Here is a 17,748-nt window from a genome sequence, read left to right as displayed (position 1 = left end):
GCCCGACAAAACAGAAGAAACGCAAACCCTCCAGTAAATTTACAAGCTCCGGTAAATATTCGAGAACACATGCTAGACCCGCTGTACCATCACGGTGCAAGGCAAAAAGGGATACGGTTCGTGGACACTGGCGCCGACCATAGCCTCGCATGGTTATTATTTGTATGAGGTTTTAAGAAAAACTGGCCATGATTTTCAACCGCAAAAATAAAGATGACCATGGCAGACGGAGAAGCAAGACCAAGGAATGTGGTAGTAACGACCACCATACTGCACATAATGGGAAGACCGATAGCCACGGAGTTTGTTGCAATACCGAGAGCAAGATCAAATTGCACGTTACTAGGCATGGATTTTCTTAGAGAAGCAGGTTTAGTGCTCAATCTAAATGATGTGGCAATTCAATGACAACACGGCAACGTACGAATTGTGAGTGACCAAGAAATAAAGGAAGCCATAGAGAGAATTTTTAGCGGCATTTTGAATGTTCGCGCGTTACGTTTGCGTAACGAAGAATAACTCTATGGTCGTCTAGTTCTCCCACTTTTGAGCGCGAAAATTGTTACACTTAGCTTTTAAATGCTTAGGATTAATTCCTTTTTAAAGCTGCCGTCGAAGGATAAACATCTCATTGCAAATATAACTATAATATCCTGACGAGTAAATAGATTATTGATAAGTATACGCGCGTAATAATTATATATGTGTATACTTTCAGTTGGAAACATTAAGGTAAATGGACAAAAGTATTTGTGTATTCAAATTTCGCGCGGGTCTTATCTTTGTAATACAGAGTGAAGTATGCTATGACTATGCGATTAGGCTTATTGTGTTTATGTTCGTCCTGTTCCATTTGTATTTCAAGGAGACCACATCCAGCAAATAAATCACATTATATTTTAAATTGTGTTTTGGGTTAATGTTATTATTTATTTTATTTATTACCATAAAATTGGTCCATCTCACGGATATCTAAAATCAGTGCATATTTAGTATTACCATAACCAAAAATACACATACAAGTTTTGTTTACGCTGTACACGTGGGTCGACAAACTGGAAATATACATTCTTGGATTCAAGTTAGGTGAATATTAAAAAAACATGCTTAATTCATGATCGGGAACACCATTTTCGTGTAATTGGAGTTGGATTTGGCAAGTTATATCAAATACTATACAAGCTATACCACGCCGCCAAGCCATTTGACACATAACCTCTATCTGGAGTTTGTTTACTACTACTTTGTATATCTCGGGATATATTGCTGAGGACAAATTAATTCAGGAACGATAAGTTTTACTGGAATTTGGACCACACACAGGAATTTTTGGACAATACACAGGAATTCTCTGGACAGCACACGAGGTAGAGCAAGGTATTCAAGTAACAACCTGTTGCTGAGTCTAAACCTTATATATTATATACTCATTTTTATATTTTCTTTCATATATTTTGTAAATTACTATTGTTCAAATTATTACCTTTATTTTGTTATCGTAAAGATATATTGTATAAATTGCTTTGAAGTGTACAATTCCACTTTTAAAGTCATTATATTACCCATTACTTAAAATTTTGTTATCGTAAAGATATATTGTATAAATTGCTTTGAAGTGTACAATTCCACTTTTAAAGTCATTATATTAACCATTACTTAAAATTTTGTTATCGTAAAGATATTGTATAAATTGCTTTGAAGTGTACAATTCCACTTTTAAAGTCATTATATTAACCATTACTTAAAATTTTGTTATCGTAAAGATATATCGTATGAATTGCTTTGAATACTCAAAAGGAGAGACACACGTAACGTGAGAATATTATCTACGAAACACGCTCCTATCATGACACAAAGCTCGAAAAACATTCATGCTGCTTCTTCAAGCCAGCAGCCATCCCCAAGACTCAAACCTCTGGCCGTCCTCGAATATAAGAAGGGTAAATGTGATATAGATTATTCAGACCAAATGGTTTCCTATCCTTCGACGATGAGGAAAGGAATCAAGTGGTATAGGAAGCTTGATGTTGAACTTCTACTGGGGACATCAATTGTAAACGCTTTGGTCGTTTACAAAATTGCGACAAAGAAAACTGTAAATATTAGACGATTCAGAGAACTGATTGCTGCAAAGTTACTAGGACTGAATGAAGATTTAACACTGCCTTCTGTTCGACGGAATACGCATTGCATCGCCGTTCGCAGAAATAATTTGGGGAAAAGCCTTAGACGCGCATGCAAGCGGTGTTACGCAAATAAAAGAGAAGAACTGGAACGATCAAAGGCATGACCAAATCTCAGAAAACCCACTACTTTTTGTCCAAGCTGCCCAGGTCAACCGCAACTTTGCAGTCAATATTTTGAACTGTAAATAATTTTGTTAATAAACGATTTTTAAAAGAATTCAACAGTATTATTATCTCCTGTCATATATTTATCTAAATATGTTGGGAAATTCTTTGGAAGGAGTCACCCGACGTGGCCTGATGAGAACTCTTGCTGTCACCCGAATACGGGTGACGTGGCCTGATGAGAACTCTCGCTGTCACCCGAATGCGGGTGACGTGGCCTGATGAGAACTTTTGCTGTCACCCGAATACGGGTGACACGGCAGTTAACGTGTTAATTTATTGTACATCTTTTAATACTTCATGTCCTACCGTTCAACTCTTTAATCAAATGCTTCCGCAGGCAAATGTCGTTAAGTATCTGGGGTTGCACTTGGACTCTAAATTAACGTGGAAACACCATATACTGAAAAAGCGCCAACAACTCGAAAGAAAATCGAGCTTAAGTACGTGGAATAAACTGCTGATGTACAAAGTAGTTTTTAAACCCATATGGACTTATGGACTTCAACTCTGGGGAACAGCGCGTAAATCTAATATTGCAATTATACAAAGATTCCAAAACAAATTTTTGAAACAAATACTAAACACTAAACTGGTTAGTCCATCAAGACCTAAACATAAACACTATTGATGAAGAAATTAAATTAATTAGTCAAAAATATAAGAGCAGAGTACAAAACCATCCTAATATTCTGGCCAAGAATTTATTGAAGTCGCACGGCATCGAATGGCAAAAAAGAAAACGCCCCCTCGACGGATCCGCCACATTGACCTCCACATAATATATAATATATTCATTCTAATTACCAGTACTATTTATTTAGTTGTTCATTTATATTTTTATTTATTTTTATTATGTTTAGTTTGTTTGTTGTTATAATTCACAATTTATAATTATTTACCTCATAGATCATTTTATTTTTAAGTTTTCTCTATATAATCACAGTATTTAAATTCAATATATCAAAATTGAAAAGGCCCACTACTGGGTAACCTTTTAGATCTAAGGTTTAATATTTCATATATCATCGAAATTACTGAATGCCTTCCTTTTTGTAAAGACAGATTGTAATTCAATAAAGAAAAATAATCTTTTAATACTTTTTGACAGCTATGAGTCAGCACCCAAGCCTGCTGGTGATGAGGATTACACCTCATCAGAGGAGCTGCTGGGTAAGGGCATGAGGAATAAAGCGGGCGATTTATCAGCATTGATCGAGTCAAGGATTGAGGCCATAACAGGTAAAATTGTAGTGCAATAGACTTACTCACTTTTTACATGTTACAAATTAAGTGTTATTTGCTTTCATTGTAGCACCGAAGTTAATCAGAGAGAAGAGGCGTTCAGAGGGTCAGAAGGTTGAATCAATTACAAGTAATGTTTTTAGTTTTTATCAAATGTAAGTATTTTTCAAATTTAATAGTAATTTTTGTTTTTATTGCAGCTCTTCAAGTTAATAAAACAAAGGAGGCTGAGGTACAGGATGTGTTTGAGGAAGAGAATTTTGCTGCTATTAAAAGTAATTGAATTGAATACTGGAGTTTTTCAAATTCAATGGTAATTTTTTTATAGCTCCTCCAGCTAATAAAACAAAGGAGAACAAGATAGAGGAGGTGTTTGAGGAAGAAGATGTTGGTGCTGTTGAGAGTAATTGAATACTGAAGCTTAATGATTTTAGTCATTATCAAATGTATTTTTTAAATTCAATGGTATTTTTTGTTTTTATTGTAGCTCCTTAAGATATTACAAGAAGGCATGACGAGATAGAGGTGTTACATGACGAACATGTTGTTGCTGCTAAAGGTAATTGATAACAGAAGCTTGTGCTCATGTTAGTAAATTAAACAGGTTTTCTAATTACAACAATTTGATTTCAGAAAGCTGCCCACATACTTGCCCTTAGATGATTGCAGTGCAAGGTATATTATCATATTGTTTAATACAATATACATATTATAATTTTTATTTGATTTTAGCAACTCTTGATTTAATACTGAAGCGTTTGATGCTCTTGGAAGGGAACATCAGCGACCAAAACAATCTGAAACACCGTACATTACCCAAAAATGAAGCGAATGTTTTTGATACTATCTTCCCTTTGAAGACGGTGAATGATGTTGAAATGGTGGAAAGAAAGATGGGCGAAAAAAATGGAATCTGATATGGTACAAAATATAGGAAATTATTTGAAGAGAAAAATCGCGAAATGGCAACGGAAAATAAAGAAACTGGTTTTTTTTTATATATATATATATAATATATTATATATATATATATATATATATATATATATATATATATATATATATATATATATATATATATATATAATTCAGAATCATACAAAAAATATATATATTGTAACGACAATTGGTATTGTCGTCAAAAGGGTTGCATAACCACCAGTGCAATGGGACTCCCCCACCTACGTCTACTAGGGTGCCTGCAATATAAAGTCCAGTCTGGGGTTGAAACGGAGCATTAAGAATTGTACCATCCTCTGAGGAGGTCATTGGGTCCACGCGCCAGGCGTTGAACCCGCTTTGTGTATAGTGGTGTGTGTGTGTTGTGCCAGGAGGGGAGAACCCGTTCCAGCAAAGGTCAGATGTAATATTGTTTTATAAGGCTATTCCCTCCGTCGGTATCCGTTATAAGTTATCCGTTTAGTATACTCCATTATATCTGTAATACTATACTCCGCTAGTATAGTAATTAATAATAATCGTATGTTGGAGTTTAAGTATAGAACATGGCTGTGCGTAGGCACAGCCATGCCCGTAGATCTGTAATAATAATTAGTAATAATTAAATAAGATAGAAGTACATTCTCTTTCATTCGCGTAGTTAGTTGGCTTTTCCACAGGTAATTACAGGGTGGTTATAGAAGTCGGGTTTAGGAGTTGGTGTAACCCTTTCTTAATGGGGATGCAACGCTAGATGTAATATTTGGTAGTCGTTGCAATACCCCAGAAAGGGAGCATCAACCCCATTTAATCCGTCACAATATATATATATATATATATATATATATATATATATATATATTATAGATGCTTTCATTACCAAATTTTGGGCACCCCAATGGGATAGCCCGCATCTTCCTCATTAGTAGAAATTTCCTTGCAACTACTAGAAAACAAAATATTTAAAAATTATAATAAACAAATCTTTTATTACCGCTACGTAGACGATATTATTACTTGTATTCTGGAAGAAGACATTAACATAGTTACTGATAATTTTAACAATTTTAATAAAAAACTACAATTTACTGTGGAATTAGAGACAATGAATTCGATTAGCTTTCTAGACATCAGACTAATACGTACAAATGACCACCGACTAATTACTCACTGGTACCAGAAACCAACTAGCTCCGAGCGATACATAAATTACCACTCATACCACCCTCTTAAAATGAAAAATGCAACAATAATAAATTTAACAGACCATGCCATACTACTATCTGATAAAAATTTTTCTGGGACACCAACATTGACCTAATAATAAGCACACTAAAAAACAACTCGTATCCTACAAACATAATTAACTCAGTAATAAACTAGTTGGTTTGGTATTTAGCCTTGAGGCAAGTTACATGAACTTCCCGATATGTGTAAATAATTGACTTAATCAAAAAAAAGTGTGTAAATAATATACTTCATCAATCCTACTTTAAAAAAACGATAATAATTTTAGTAAAGTTTGACGAATTTTTAAAATTAAACTACTTGTCGTAATGCCGAAATATTACAGTAAGTTCTATAAGACCATGATGTATATCGCCAAAAAAAGTTCCATGAAAATCGGCTTAAATTTTTTTTTCAACAGTTAATTACAAGAAAACGGCTCGGTAGATTTTTACCTAAAATTAATCAGTACCATTCCCAACTAATATCTTTCGAACAGTTTTTGATTTTTTAAAATCGGTTCGGTAGGATGAGCTTAAATGTGGACGAAAATTTAACACTTTTTTTCAACAGTTAATTATAAGAAAACGCTCGGTAGATTTTCACCTAAAATTAATCAGTACCATTCCCAACTAATATCTTTCGAACAGTTTTTGATTTTTTAAAATCGGTTCGGTAGGATGAGCTTAAATGTGGACGAAAATTTAACACTTTTTTTCAACAGTTAATTACAAGAAAACGGTTCGGTAGATTTTCACCTAAAATTAATCAGTACCATTCGCAACTAATATCTTTCGAACAGTTTTTGATTTTTTAAAATCAAATAAATTTAAAATAATACTTTTTGTAATTAGAAGTTATTAGGTATATTACTATTTTTGATTTTGTCATGTGAGACATATATATATATATATATATATATATATATATATATAAATTTTATGGGTCGTCGAGTAAAAAAATTAATATACTAAGTTATGATCAATTTTCAATAGTACTAGTTTCTTCACTGATATTATATATATATATATATATATATATATATATATATATATATATATATATATATAATCATGTGGAATGTAATATATAGAAATAATAAGATCGATCGAACTGTTTGCATAAGACATAGGACCTTCTTAGAAAATTCGTCCAGCACCATATATCGTATTCCTTCGTTAACAGTACGCCTCTCAGTCAAAGCCAAGCGAATATTTTTTGAATCATTCATGGCGATTGATCCTTGCAAAAGACATTTAAACTATCTAAGAAGTAAACTTTGAAAATTAAAAATCTTGGTATGGAATGATTCAAAATAATGAAGACAAAATTTGTAATAATTAATAATTTTTTTTATAAAAAATCTAATAATTTGATGTCAATGATCATTTTTTATCACCAAATGACACCTTTTTGGATCACCAAAAACGCTGACCATGCTCTCGCAAAATTTTCGATAGTTCTTATTTCGTCATACAAGTAAAAAGTGTCTTGAATTATTCAAATCGGACGCTTCGTTTTTGAAAAATTGAATTAGCATTTTTTTTAACTCTTTGCTCCCTATTCCGAAACTGTATTTGCAAAAAACTAATCAGCACGTCTTCCCGGATGCCATTTGGCAAAAAATTGTAACCGCATAAACACATGCATACATCCATTTTTTCTAAGGCATGTCAAGATGTTCAGGAGAACTTGAAGCGTAGAGATATATAAACAACTTTATTTACGATTTTTTAGGATTATTATAACTTAGCCTTCCTGCAGTTGATAATATGATACATCAAGAAAGTATCAATGCGGCACCCACGAATAATAAATTTGATTAGAAAACGCATTACGTTCTATTTTATCGAAAATGATCTCTAAATTTACAAAAAAAAATTTTCAGGATCTATCCTTAAAATGAATGGTCGTGTCATTTCATCGAGTTTAAAATTTTTACATTTTGAAAAATTTGCCGCTCCCTAAATTATGCCGCCCTAGGCCCGGGTCTCACGGGCCTTTGGGGTAATCGGGCACTGTTTATATTAGAAATTTATGTTATTTGTTAATAAATATGTTTAAAAGATAAATTTGGTTATAATTCTTCTCCCCTAGAACCTAACTATATATTTCAAAATTAAGGCGGCACTCTAAAACATATTGGTAGAGTGGCTTGGCACACTACAGTTAAAAGCTTGCCGACCCCTCGTCTAGACTAGACTATACATGAATATTAACTCATATCGAGTATGGTCACTTTCTGAGAAATTTCGTTTGGCAATAACTTTAGTTCAATAAACTGCATGATATCGTATTCATTACTATCAAATTCGATTATAAATATTTCTTCTAGTGTCTAGACTTTATATATAATTATTAACTCATATCAAGTATCGAAAGTGTAATAATCAGAAGGAGAATCAATGACCTTTTCTTGTGCGTAATTGTACTGTGCATACGATAAGTGATAAAATTTATCGATATAAAAGGCTCGTTTCGAATAGCATTATAGATCAGTTGCAACTTATTTAACGCTTTGATTTGAACTATGAATATAATACGAGAAAAGAGAAAACGCGAAAATACACATTTACGAGTGAAACGTTATCGCGATCGCAAAAATCAAAAGTGTAGTGCAATTAGTGATGATAGCATTGACAGTAAAACTTTAAATATACTCGACTGTAAAAAATTTTGAGTGTTGCGTGCCGTATCTTATCTGAAGATATGGCAATAACTTCCAATAATGATGCAAAAATTTGTTTATTGAAATTTGTGGAAATTTCTAAATTGTTATACGGACTTAAAAGTCATGTTTTGAACATGCATTCATTAATCCATCTACTGAATGATGTAATGTATTTACAATCTTCAATAAGTGATTTTAGTACATTTCAATTTGAAAGCGCGTTAGGCCAAATAAAAATGTCTTCGATCTGGTAGTCGTCCACTGTCACAACTATGCCGCAGTTTACATAAGATGTTTGCAGTGGACAGAAATACTGATATTAGTTCAAATAGATCTAATATTGAAGTTCTACGTAAAAAAAATTAATGCAAACACTGAAAAAATAACCATACAACGAGTGCGATATAGAAAAATTATTTTGACGTGCAATGAACCAAATAACTCTGTTTTACTTAGCGATGGGACAATAATGTTAATTCGAGATATGTTTGTGGCATCCAATAATGATATTAATAATATTAATGTAACAGCTATAGAATTAAAACAAGTGAAACCTATGTTATCATTTCCATGCGAATCCTATACCGTGATTATGTGGAAAGTTCGAAGAAGTACATCTATCAAAATATTTTCAATTAATTTAATTAATAAAAAATGGTAACATTTGTTTTAACTGATGATTCTGGAGAGAGATTATATACAATGTTACTTTGTTAGATATGTAAATATTATCATTGAAAATTTGGAATTTAATAACTAATAAAAATTAAGTAATAAAAGATCATTTTGTTAAAATTACATTAATTTTGTTATTTGACATTGATTATGAAAAATTTAATTAATTATGAAAAAATTGATTTAAATGGAAATTTTATATATATATATATATATATAGATATATTGACAACCGCTTAATATGACGTAATCGCACTAGGAATTTGGTTTCCATATAAAATTCCTTAAAAAAACAGCTGTCTAGTCGGATATATTAACATCGCTTACATTGACATGTCGCTTATAATGACCCACTTTTGCAAGAAAATATGTCCAATTATAATGACCGACATGATTTTACATGATGTGGCCAAGTCTACGAAAGCAATTGCTATGTCTTTTGTGCACAATAGCACCAGGGACTGTTTTTACAATAAAATTATGTAAAGAAATCAATCAAAAATTACTGATAACTTACATTAAAAAAACACATTTGTATGTTTATGGGTAGGGTAGACTAATTATTAATGCTCCACCACGGATATCTCATAAACAAATAAAATTAGATTTTTTTAACAATTATATTTGATAGTAGAGGGCGAAAAATGTATAAATTTATAACCAGCCATCACTTTTTTCTTATAACTTTGCTATTAGAAGATAAGCAGCACATGACTGCGATAAAAAGGACTAGCTGGACCTTAACTTTGGCAAAGGTGTAAGCAATAAAATAGTAAAGTTTGAAAAAAGCAATTTTACAAGAGATTAATTGAATAAATTGTTATTCCGGCTCTTCTGATGAATATTTCTGACCAATAGCAGATCAATGTAATATACTGTGTAGTCTTTGTAACAAATGTACCCACAGAATTAATATTTTGCATTGGTTCAATAATGTAGCGTAAAACGCCTTTAAAATTTAATAGAAGAAATTGCATCTGTTCGCCCCCTGGTTGTTCAACTTTACCCCGTATGTGAAGTAAAATGGGTCAGATACCAAACGTTTAAAAAATAGTAAAAAATATAATATTTATATAATTAGGAATTATGTACGTATGTATGTAAGTTTTTCTGAACATAGTGTGATAGATGCTTCTTTGATGTATGTTATGTGTTGTTCATTGGGTTTAGACAGTATAATTACCGTAAGTCAAATTGGACCTTTGTGCCCCGCCCTACCCTATGTCAATTTTATTTAATATTAAATTTTAATGTGTCATTTTTATTTTTAATTAAAACGTTTGTATAGGCTTTTCTTTTAAAATACTGAACCACGTAACATATTTGCATATTAAAAAGTTTTTCTTCAGTACGCTTTTAATGACGACCGGTTAGTATGACGAGATTTCAGCGTCCCTTCGGTGTCATACTAAGCGGATTCTACTGTATATATATCTTAAACTATAAAAAAAATATTCGACATAATATTGGACAAAATATTTGTTGCCTGTTCGTATTATATGAGCTGTTGTGCCAATTTGCAGAATCTGATAATAGTCCAGTCATTTGGTGCAAAAAAAGGCTGTTGCCGGTACAGTACTCCGGGAATTCTGAAAATTGGTAATCATATAGATTTCGAGGTGCTCTTTACGAAAATCAATTTTGCCACTTCTAATTTGAACGGCAAGTTGCCGCCATATTGGAAAAATGGCGTCAAAAAACAGCTTTTTAAAAATATCTCCTTTCTGGCTGATCGTACGATAAAAGTATCTATGTACGAATTAAACTAGATAAAATTTCCTACAATTCTTTGGAAAACCGTTTTTTGTAAAATTGATAATTTGAGAGTACGGCCGCTTCAAAGTCTTTGCTGCTTTGCCGTAGTATCAAATCTGTTCATATATGACAGCACTTTGAATTTGACATTCTTTCTAATAAATAAATATTTTCAATGTTAAATTAAGCGAATAAGATCTAGAAATAAAATAATTCAAATATTTTTCTGTTTTTTGCTGATTTTTTAACACTTCATGCTACTTACTTATAGCTACTTTTCCATTGCCATTGCCTAAAAAATTAGCAAAAAAACAGAAAAACATTTGAATTATTTTATTTCTAGATCTTATTCGCTTAATTTAACATTGAAAATATTTATTTATTAGAAAGAATGTGATCAAGTTCAAAGTGCGGTCATATATGGACTGATTTGATACTACGGCGAGAGCAGCAAAGAATTTGAGGTGGCCGTACTCACAAACTATCAATGTTACACAAAAACGGTTTTTAAGGAATTGTAGGAAATTTTATCTAGTTTAATTCGTACATAGATACTTTTATCGTAGAATCAGCCAGAAAGGAGATATTTTAAAAAAGCTGTTTTTTGACGCCATTTTTCCTATATGGCGGCAACTTGCCATTCAAATTTGAGGTGGCAAAGTTGATTTTCGTAAAGAGCACCTCAAAATCTATAAGATAACAAATTTTCAGAATTCCCGGAGTACTGTACCGGCAAAACGACCAAATGACTGGACTATAAATTCAGAATAAATAAAAGACTTACGTACACATTACATGAAATATATATATAAACAATCAGACGGAATTTACAATAAAATGCAAGTGTTTTCTATAATGGTTGAATTGAGACTGATGATGAATTGCTCCTTGCTCCTCTGTGGCGGAAACAGTGTTGCCAAAGGAGTACCGCAGTGTTACCAATCCTTTAGTGTTACCACATGTTGTTCTATAATAAGGGATGAATCCGAGAGATGGCATAACAGAGCAATCATAAATGTATATTGTTCACAATCTGCTGCGCGCCGGCAACTATAAAGTTCACGTGTGACATAGCGCCGATCTTTCTTACTCTTTTTCACTCTATTCTAAACGGAGCATGGCAGAATCAATGTTAATAGTTCGGACTAACAATAGCATAAATCTAAGAACCGACACAAATATTTTACATGACACTTATATAAACATCATTAATAATTTATAAATTTTTTTCATTTATCTTATTCTTTTCAATAAATTAATTTGTTTTTTCATTTTTATCGATTTTTTGTATGCGATAGCACTCCTTTTGTTTACATTATAATGATATCCATTCTGTCTCCATCTAGATAAGTACTTCAAATTTGTTTAGAATATTTCTGTAAGTGTTATGTGTTTCTTTAGTACTGTGTCAAGCATTGCAAGGAATAGTTGGTGTTTTTTGTATATCAAAAATTAAATGAAATTTAAATAAGTTATTAAAGAATGTGTAGTATATAAGTAACTGTTTTTGAAATTACACTGAAGATGAGACACACCATAGTCTCGAAACGTCTGTAATCATAAAATAAAGTTGTGTTAAACAAATCTGAGTGCTGTTTTGTTCATATTAAACAATTAATATTCGTTCCACTCATATCATAAAATTCTATAATATATATATATATATATATATATATATATATATATATATAAGTATATATTGAATGTAGAGAAAAAGATCATCATCGGGTCTTTGTATATGATATTATATAAACCATTGATTGATAATATTGAATACGATCGATGCACCAACATGTATGTAAGAACTTCATCTTCTATAAAAGAGTACCATTGTTAGTTTTCAGTTCATGACTGAATGTGAAGCTAAGCGATCGTTGTGTGTCTAATAGGAAGTGCGAAAATTACGAAATATTATTACGATATATTATTATTCGTTTTAAAAGAACGTCGTGTAATTATCGTTTAATAATGAGTGGAAAAGTAGTGTATTGTGTTGTTTTATTTTTCAAGGATACAAGTGAAAATAAGAGTATCGATGTAGTGCTGGTAGATTGGTTAATATATAATGAAGGAGAAGATAAATTCGAATGCCCATTTTTAAGTAATTATGAGCTATCGGGAGAAAATTTACTTCTTCTTCAAGATTTAGTGAAACGTCGGGCACCAGCACCGGATGATTGGAACCTTCATGAGGTGGATGTACGAGGTTATGCGCGTAAGTCAACTACTTATTGTGTATTTTGTTATACATATGTATATATATATATATATATATATATATATATATATATATATATATATATATATTGATTTGAGTTGTAATTTCAGATACATATCAAATTGCCTTGGAAAAGTTAAAAATATTGCAGCAGAACAGAAGGCAAAATGTTTTAAAACTAGCTGTAAGTGGAATTCTGTCTTAAGGCTATTAAGGCATCGTGCCTTAAGGCAAATTGCTGGAACTTCCCGTGCCAAAAATTATTATTTTTTTAAAAACGATTAACATTTTTGAAAAAATTATACTTCGAAAAAATAAGATTTTTTAGAAATTTTAAATTGGACGAAAAATTACTTTTTTTTGAAAAAAAAATTTTTTTTTTAAAAAAATTTTTAAACAATTTTTTTTTATAAAAATTTTTTTTGGAAAAAATGTTATCTTCATTTTGACATATTTTGGAAGATCTGAACTTTATTTCAAAGCAATCGTACTGCTTTAACTGCATAAAGACAAAATATAAAGCGCGTAAGCGCCGCGTCGCTGTCTAACGGAAAAACATTGGTACGGAACCCATAGGAATGTAAACAAAACTTATACTTATTGTTAAAATCTCAATAAAATATCTGATAATTTGATATGCATATGTCTAATGTCTAATGATTATTGTTGACCGCCAAATGTTATTTTTTTTTAGTTTTTTTTACTAGATCTCCGAAACCGCTAGACCTATCTTCATGAAAATTTGATCAAATCTTCATCTTGTTAATACAAGTAAAATGTTTTTTGAACTATACAAATCGGACGCTCCGTTCTCTTAAAAACTGAGTTACCGTTTTTGGCCCTTTTTGCCCCATATCTTCGGAACGGCTAGACCTGCCTTTGACAAAAACTAATCAGCACGTCTCCTTATCAATACGAATCGAATGTTTTTTCAATTATTCAAATTGCTTCATCCGTGTTCCCAAAATCGTCGACAAAAATTTGTATCCGAACACACACACATGCACGCACACACACACACACACACACACATACATCAATTTTCTCCAAGGTATGCCAACATATTCAGAAACCTCTGAAACGTGAAGATATATAAAAATTTTCATTTTCGATTTTTTTGCGATTACTTACCCTATGGAAAGTTAATTATAAATAAATCAATTTAATATCTCCAGAACATTAACAATCGTCATTTCATTTCGAATCAAATTCCAAAAAAAAAATAGTTGCCAAATTTACACAAAATTGAAAAAGTGCTCCCGCATAGTCACAGTCTAAACGCATTTGCAAATAATTCTGTGCGACATTTTCACTTATACTGTGCTCAGCTTGGCGGCATTTTCACATTTTTCAATAATTTTCACAAAATTGGAAAAGTGCTCCAGTACACAAACAGTCTAAACGCAATTGGGTAAACATTTGTACGAGAGTGGCGCTTAGACTGTGCTTAGCTTGGGTGATTTTTTGAATTTTTAATCCAAAATTACAAAAAAATTTTTTGAAAAAAAAATTAGAAACAAAAATTTTTTTTTTCCAAAATCAATTATTTTGTTGAAAAAAGCAGAAAGTTCTTTCAATCATCTAAATCGGACGCTTAGTTCTCTCAAAAACAGCCATTTTTTTTAAATTTAGCTCTGTATCTCCGAAACCTCTGGGCCTACCTTTGCCAAAAACTAATCAGCACATCTCCCTATCAATAGGAATCGAATGTTTTTTAAACCATTCAAATCGGTTGATCCGTTCTCTCAAAAACTCGCTTTCTATTTTTTGCACTCTTTGCTCCATATCTCTATAACGGCTGGACCTGCCTTTGCCAAAAACTAATCAGCACATCTCCCTATCAATAGGAATCGAATGTTTTTTAAACCATTCAAATCGGTTGATCCGTGCGCCCGAAAACGTGGACGAAAAAACGCGGACATACAAAACACACACACACACACACACACACACACATCCATTTTTTCTGAGGTATGCCAAAATGTTCAGAAACCTTCAAAACGTCGAGAAATGTAAAAATTTTTGATTTCGATTTTTGGACGATTACTATAACTTACCCTACGGGAAGTTAAAAACAAGCCGCTTGAAAGGGCGTTTTGTGAATCAGAGTAACATCGATCAGCAATTGTCGGAATGTAACATAAATTTAGGCAATAAGTCGCGCAATGTTTCAAGTAAGTGCATTCTTGTTAGCAATTTATCGTGTATTTTTCTTTTTATTATTATCGAATAATCTAATTTTAATTTTTAATTTTTATTTTTTTAGTGTTTTATTTTTAATTAAAAATAAACTATTTTAGAATAGTTTATTTATGTAAATTGTGAAAACTTTTGTGTCTCTTTTTAAAGTATTTTTTTCCGTGTGAATTTTTTTCCGTCATTTTTAACTGATACAATTTTCTTATAATAAATTAATTATTAAAATATTCTTTATAATTATAAAAATTTTGCCTTATTATAACTACTGGTTTATAATTTTTTCTGACAATTAATTTCATTACAAATTATGTTTTTTGTTTATATATTTTTATACATCTTGCCACCATAAGCAGCATCTTTTTAAGAATTATTTTATTTTATTTACGGATGTAAACAAATTCAATTCTTTAGAATCTTTTGTTGGAGATTGTTATCACAAATTATCGCAGCAAATCGGAACAATGCAAGGGGAGATAATAAAATTATAAGGATTAGTGGCTAATATGGGAACTAACCCTGTTGTCACATTTGATGAAGAACACGGTCTAGTTATACCATTCAAAAATTTGGAAGACATTCAATCATTTAATGAAAATCTGAAAAAGAATGAGTATGAGTATGTATTATTCACACAGTACACATGGATGATTTTATTATTTATGGTTATACATTTTGTTACAGGTATAATGTCAACTGAATCAATTAAAAATCCGCGGTGGAGCCCTATTAAACAGCAAACATTTAATCAAGCCCTCGGGAAGGTTATAAACTATTCCCGTGATTGGAAGAATGGGAGTAATCTTAGGCGTAACAATAAAAATGTAAAAGTCCAAGAAGATAAAAGTTAAAAAAATATTACCTAATCAACATTTGTTATTTATTATTATTATATATTAAAATATTGTTGTAGAAAGAATTAATAAAAAAAATTAGCATATGCATTTTTTTAATGGGCCATGCCAATTATGTTTTTCAGGGCCACATCAAATATATTTTTCAGGGCCATATCAAATATACTTTTCAGGACCATATCACATATTATTTTAAGGGCCATATGCTTATTTTAAATTAAAAGCCAAGTTCGATATTTTTATAGGGGCCATTTCATATTTTCGATTAGGGCCCGGAACAGTTTGCCCAACATAGACCTTATCCGGCAAGGCGTTACATATCGCATAGGGGCCAAGTACGGTTGCCGCACTGGGACCCTACTTAATTTAGAGCAGCCCTGATCCGCGCCATACTTCAATTTCCAGTCGGGTACAAACATACAAAATACACCTAGATGAAGACGTGACGTGTCCAGACAGAGATAGAACCAGTACGCAGATAAGGACGCGTCATGCGAGAGCAGGTACGCAACACAGGCTTCAAGACAAACTTCTTTTACCCTACGCGCTAGAGTCGAAGATGCAACACAACACAAGATTTAGTTCCGTGGGAGCGAGATAGAACGACTGCCGCCCTGGAGGAGAGGGATGAAGTTAGAATAAGACGGCACTATGATGTAAGAAGACGGTGTTGGATGAGATTCAGATCTTCCCGCTACTACTAGAGGCCGAAGCAAACAGATTAGTGTGCGAATATTTTGTATTTAACCTATTCTTGAACCCTGTAATTAATAAATATAAGAAATAGTTGCATTACTGCTTTTGTTTTAATTATATTTTCACCGACCAAACATCATGAGGTCACAAATTGGCGCCCAATTTTGTGGCAAGAAAAGGATTGGATCAAAGTATACAGCACAAATCTGGCACCCAGCAAGAAACTGACCGTCACAACAGATATGACCATCAACCTCAGAAAGAAGCTCAGGTAGTTTCGCAAACTGCAAGGCAAGCTTCGATGGAACGCCGAACGCAGAGAAAGTTGCTGAATTTACTACAGTGCACAAGGAAATGGAGAACATTAGTAAAAAAAGCGCTCATGGGACTCCCGCTACTACTAAAAGACGTCGCAGCCACCTGGTGGCAAGGTATAAAAAGCGAGGTAAGCACGTTTACAGAAGCAATAGCGCTAATAAAATCCTTATTTGCACCTCAGAGACCAGCCTACGCAATCTATTTAAAGATTTTAAACTTACCACAGGACCGTAGCACGCCGACAGATTTATTCGTATGTAAGAAGAGAGCTGTATTTGCCGATATTCCTCCGCCTGGGATCCCAATAAGCAGCCTATTGGACATGATATACGGGCTGCTACGATTAAATATTCGTGAGCGTATTCCGCGAACAACGGTTTCATCGTTCGAAGAACTTCTAGCGAGAGCACGAGAGATCGAAGCCAAATTAAACGAGAACAAGAAATGTGTCCCCAAAGAGGAAACGCAGGAAGTATGCACGTTCTGCAAACGAACCGGACACATTGAAGAAGGGTCCGGACCGGACTAAAACCAGGACACAGGCTGCTTCTATACAAGAAGATAAAGCAAAATACTCATGCTATGGTTGCGGTAAGCCAGGCG

At 32.5% G+C, this 17,748-nt stretch overlaps 1 protein-coding gene across 1 annotated transcript; it reads left to right on the top strand.

Annotated features, from left to right (window-relative positions):
* The first annotated feature begins 1,846 nt into the window (after positions 1-1,846).
* Positions 1,847-2,290, top strand: LOC113381764. The gene has a single exon (XM_026620481.1). The coding sequence runs from the start codon at positions 1,847-1,849 to the stop codon at positions 2,288-2,290; it is 444 nt and encodes a 147-aa protein (XP_026476266.1).
* The last annotated feature ends 15,458 nt before the right edge of the window (positions 2,291-17,748 follow it).

This window comes from Ctenocephalides felis, unplaced genomic scaffold (assembly GCF_003426905.1).
Source record: "Ctenocephalides felis isolate EL2017-DRISC unplaced genomic scaffold, ASM342690v1 CF-g0.4_SCAFFOLD_03063, whole genome shotgun sequence".
Lineage (NCBI taxonomy): Eukaryota > Metazoa > Arthropoda > Insecta > Siphonaptera > Pulicidae > Ctenocephalides > Ctenocephalides felis.
Note: the sequence above shows the minus strand (reverse complement) of the source record. Positions and strands in the feature narration are given on the sequence as shown.

What these genes read in the sequence shown, in the direction of transcription:
- LOC113381764 (XM_026620481.1), top strand. Translation starts at nt 1,847, where the DNA reads ATGACACAAAGCTCGAAAAACATTCATGCTGCTTCTTCAAGCCAGCAG.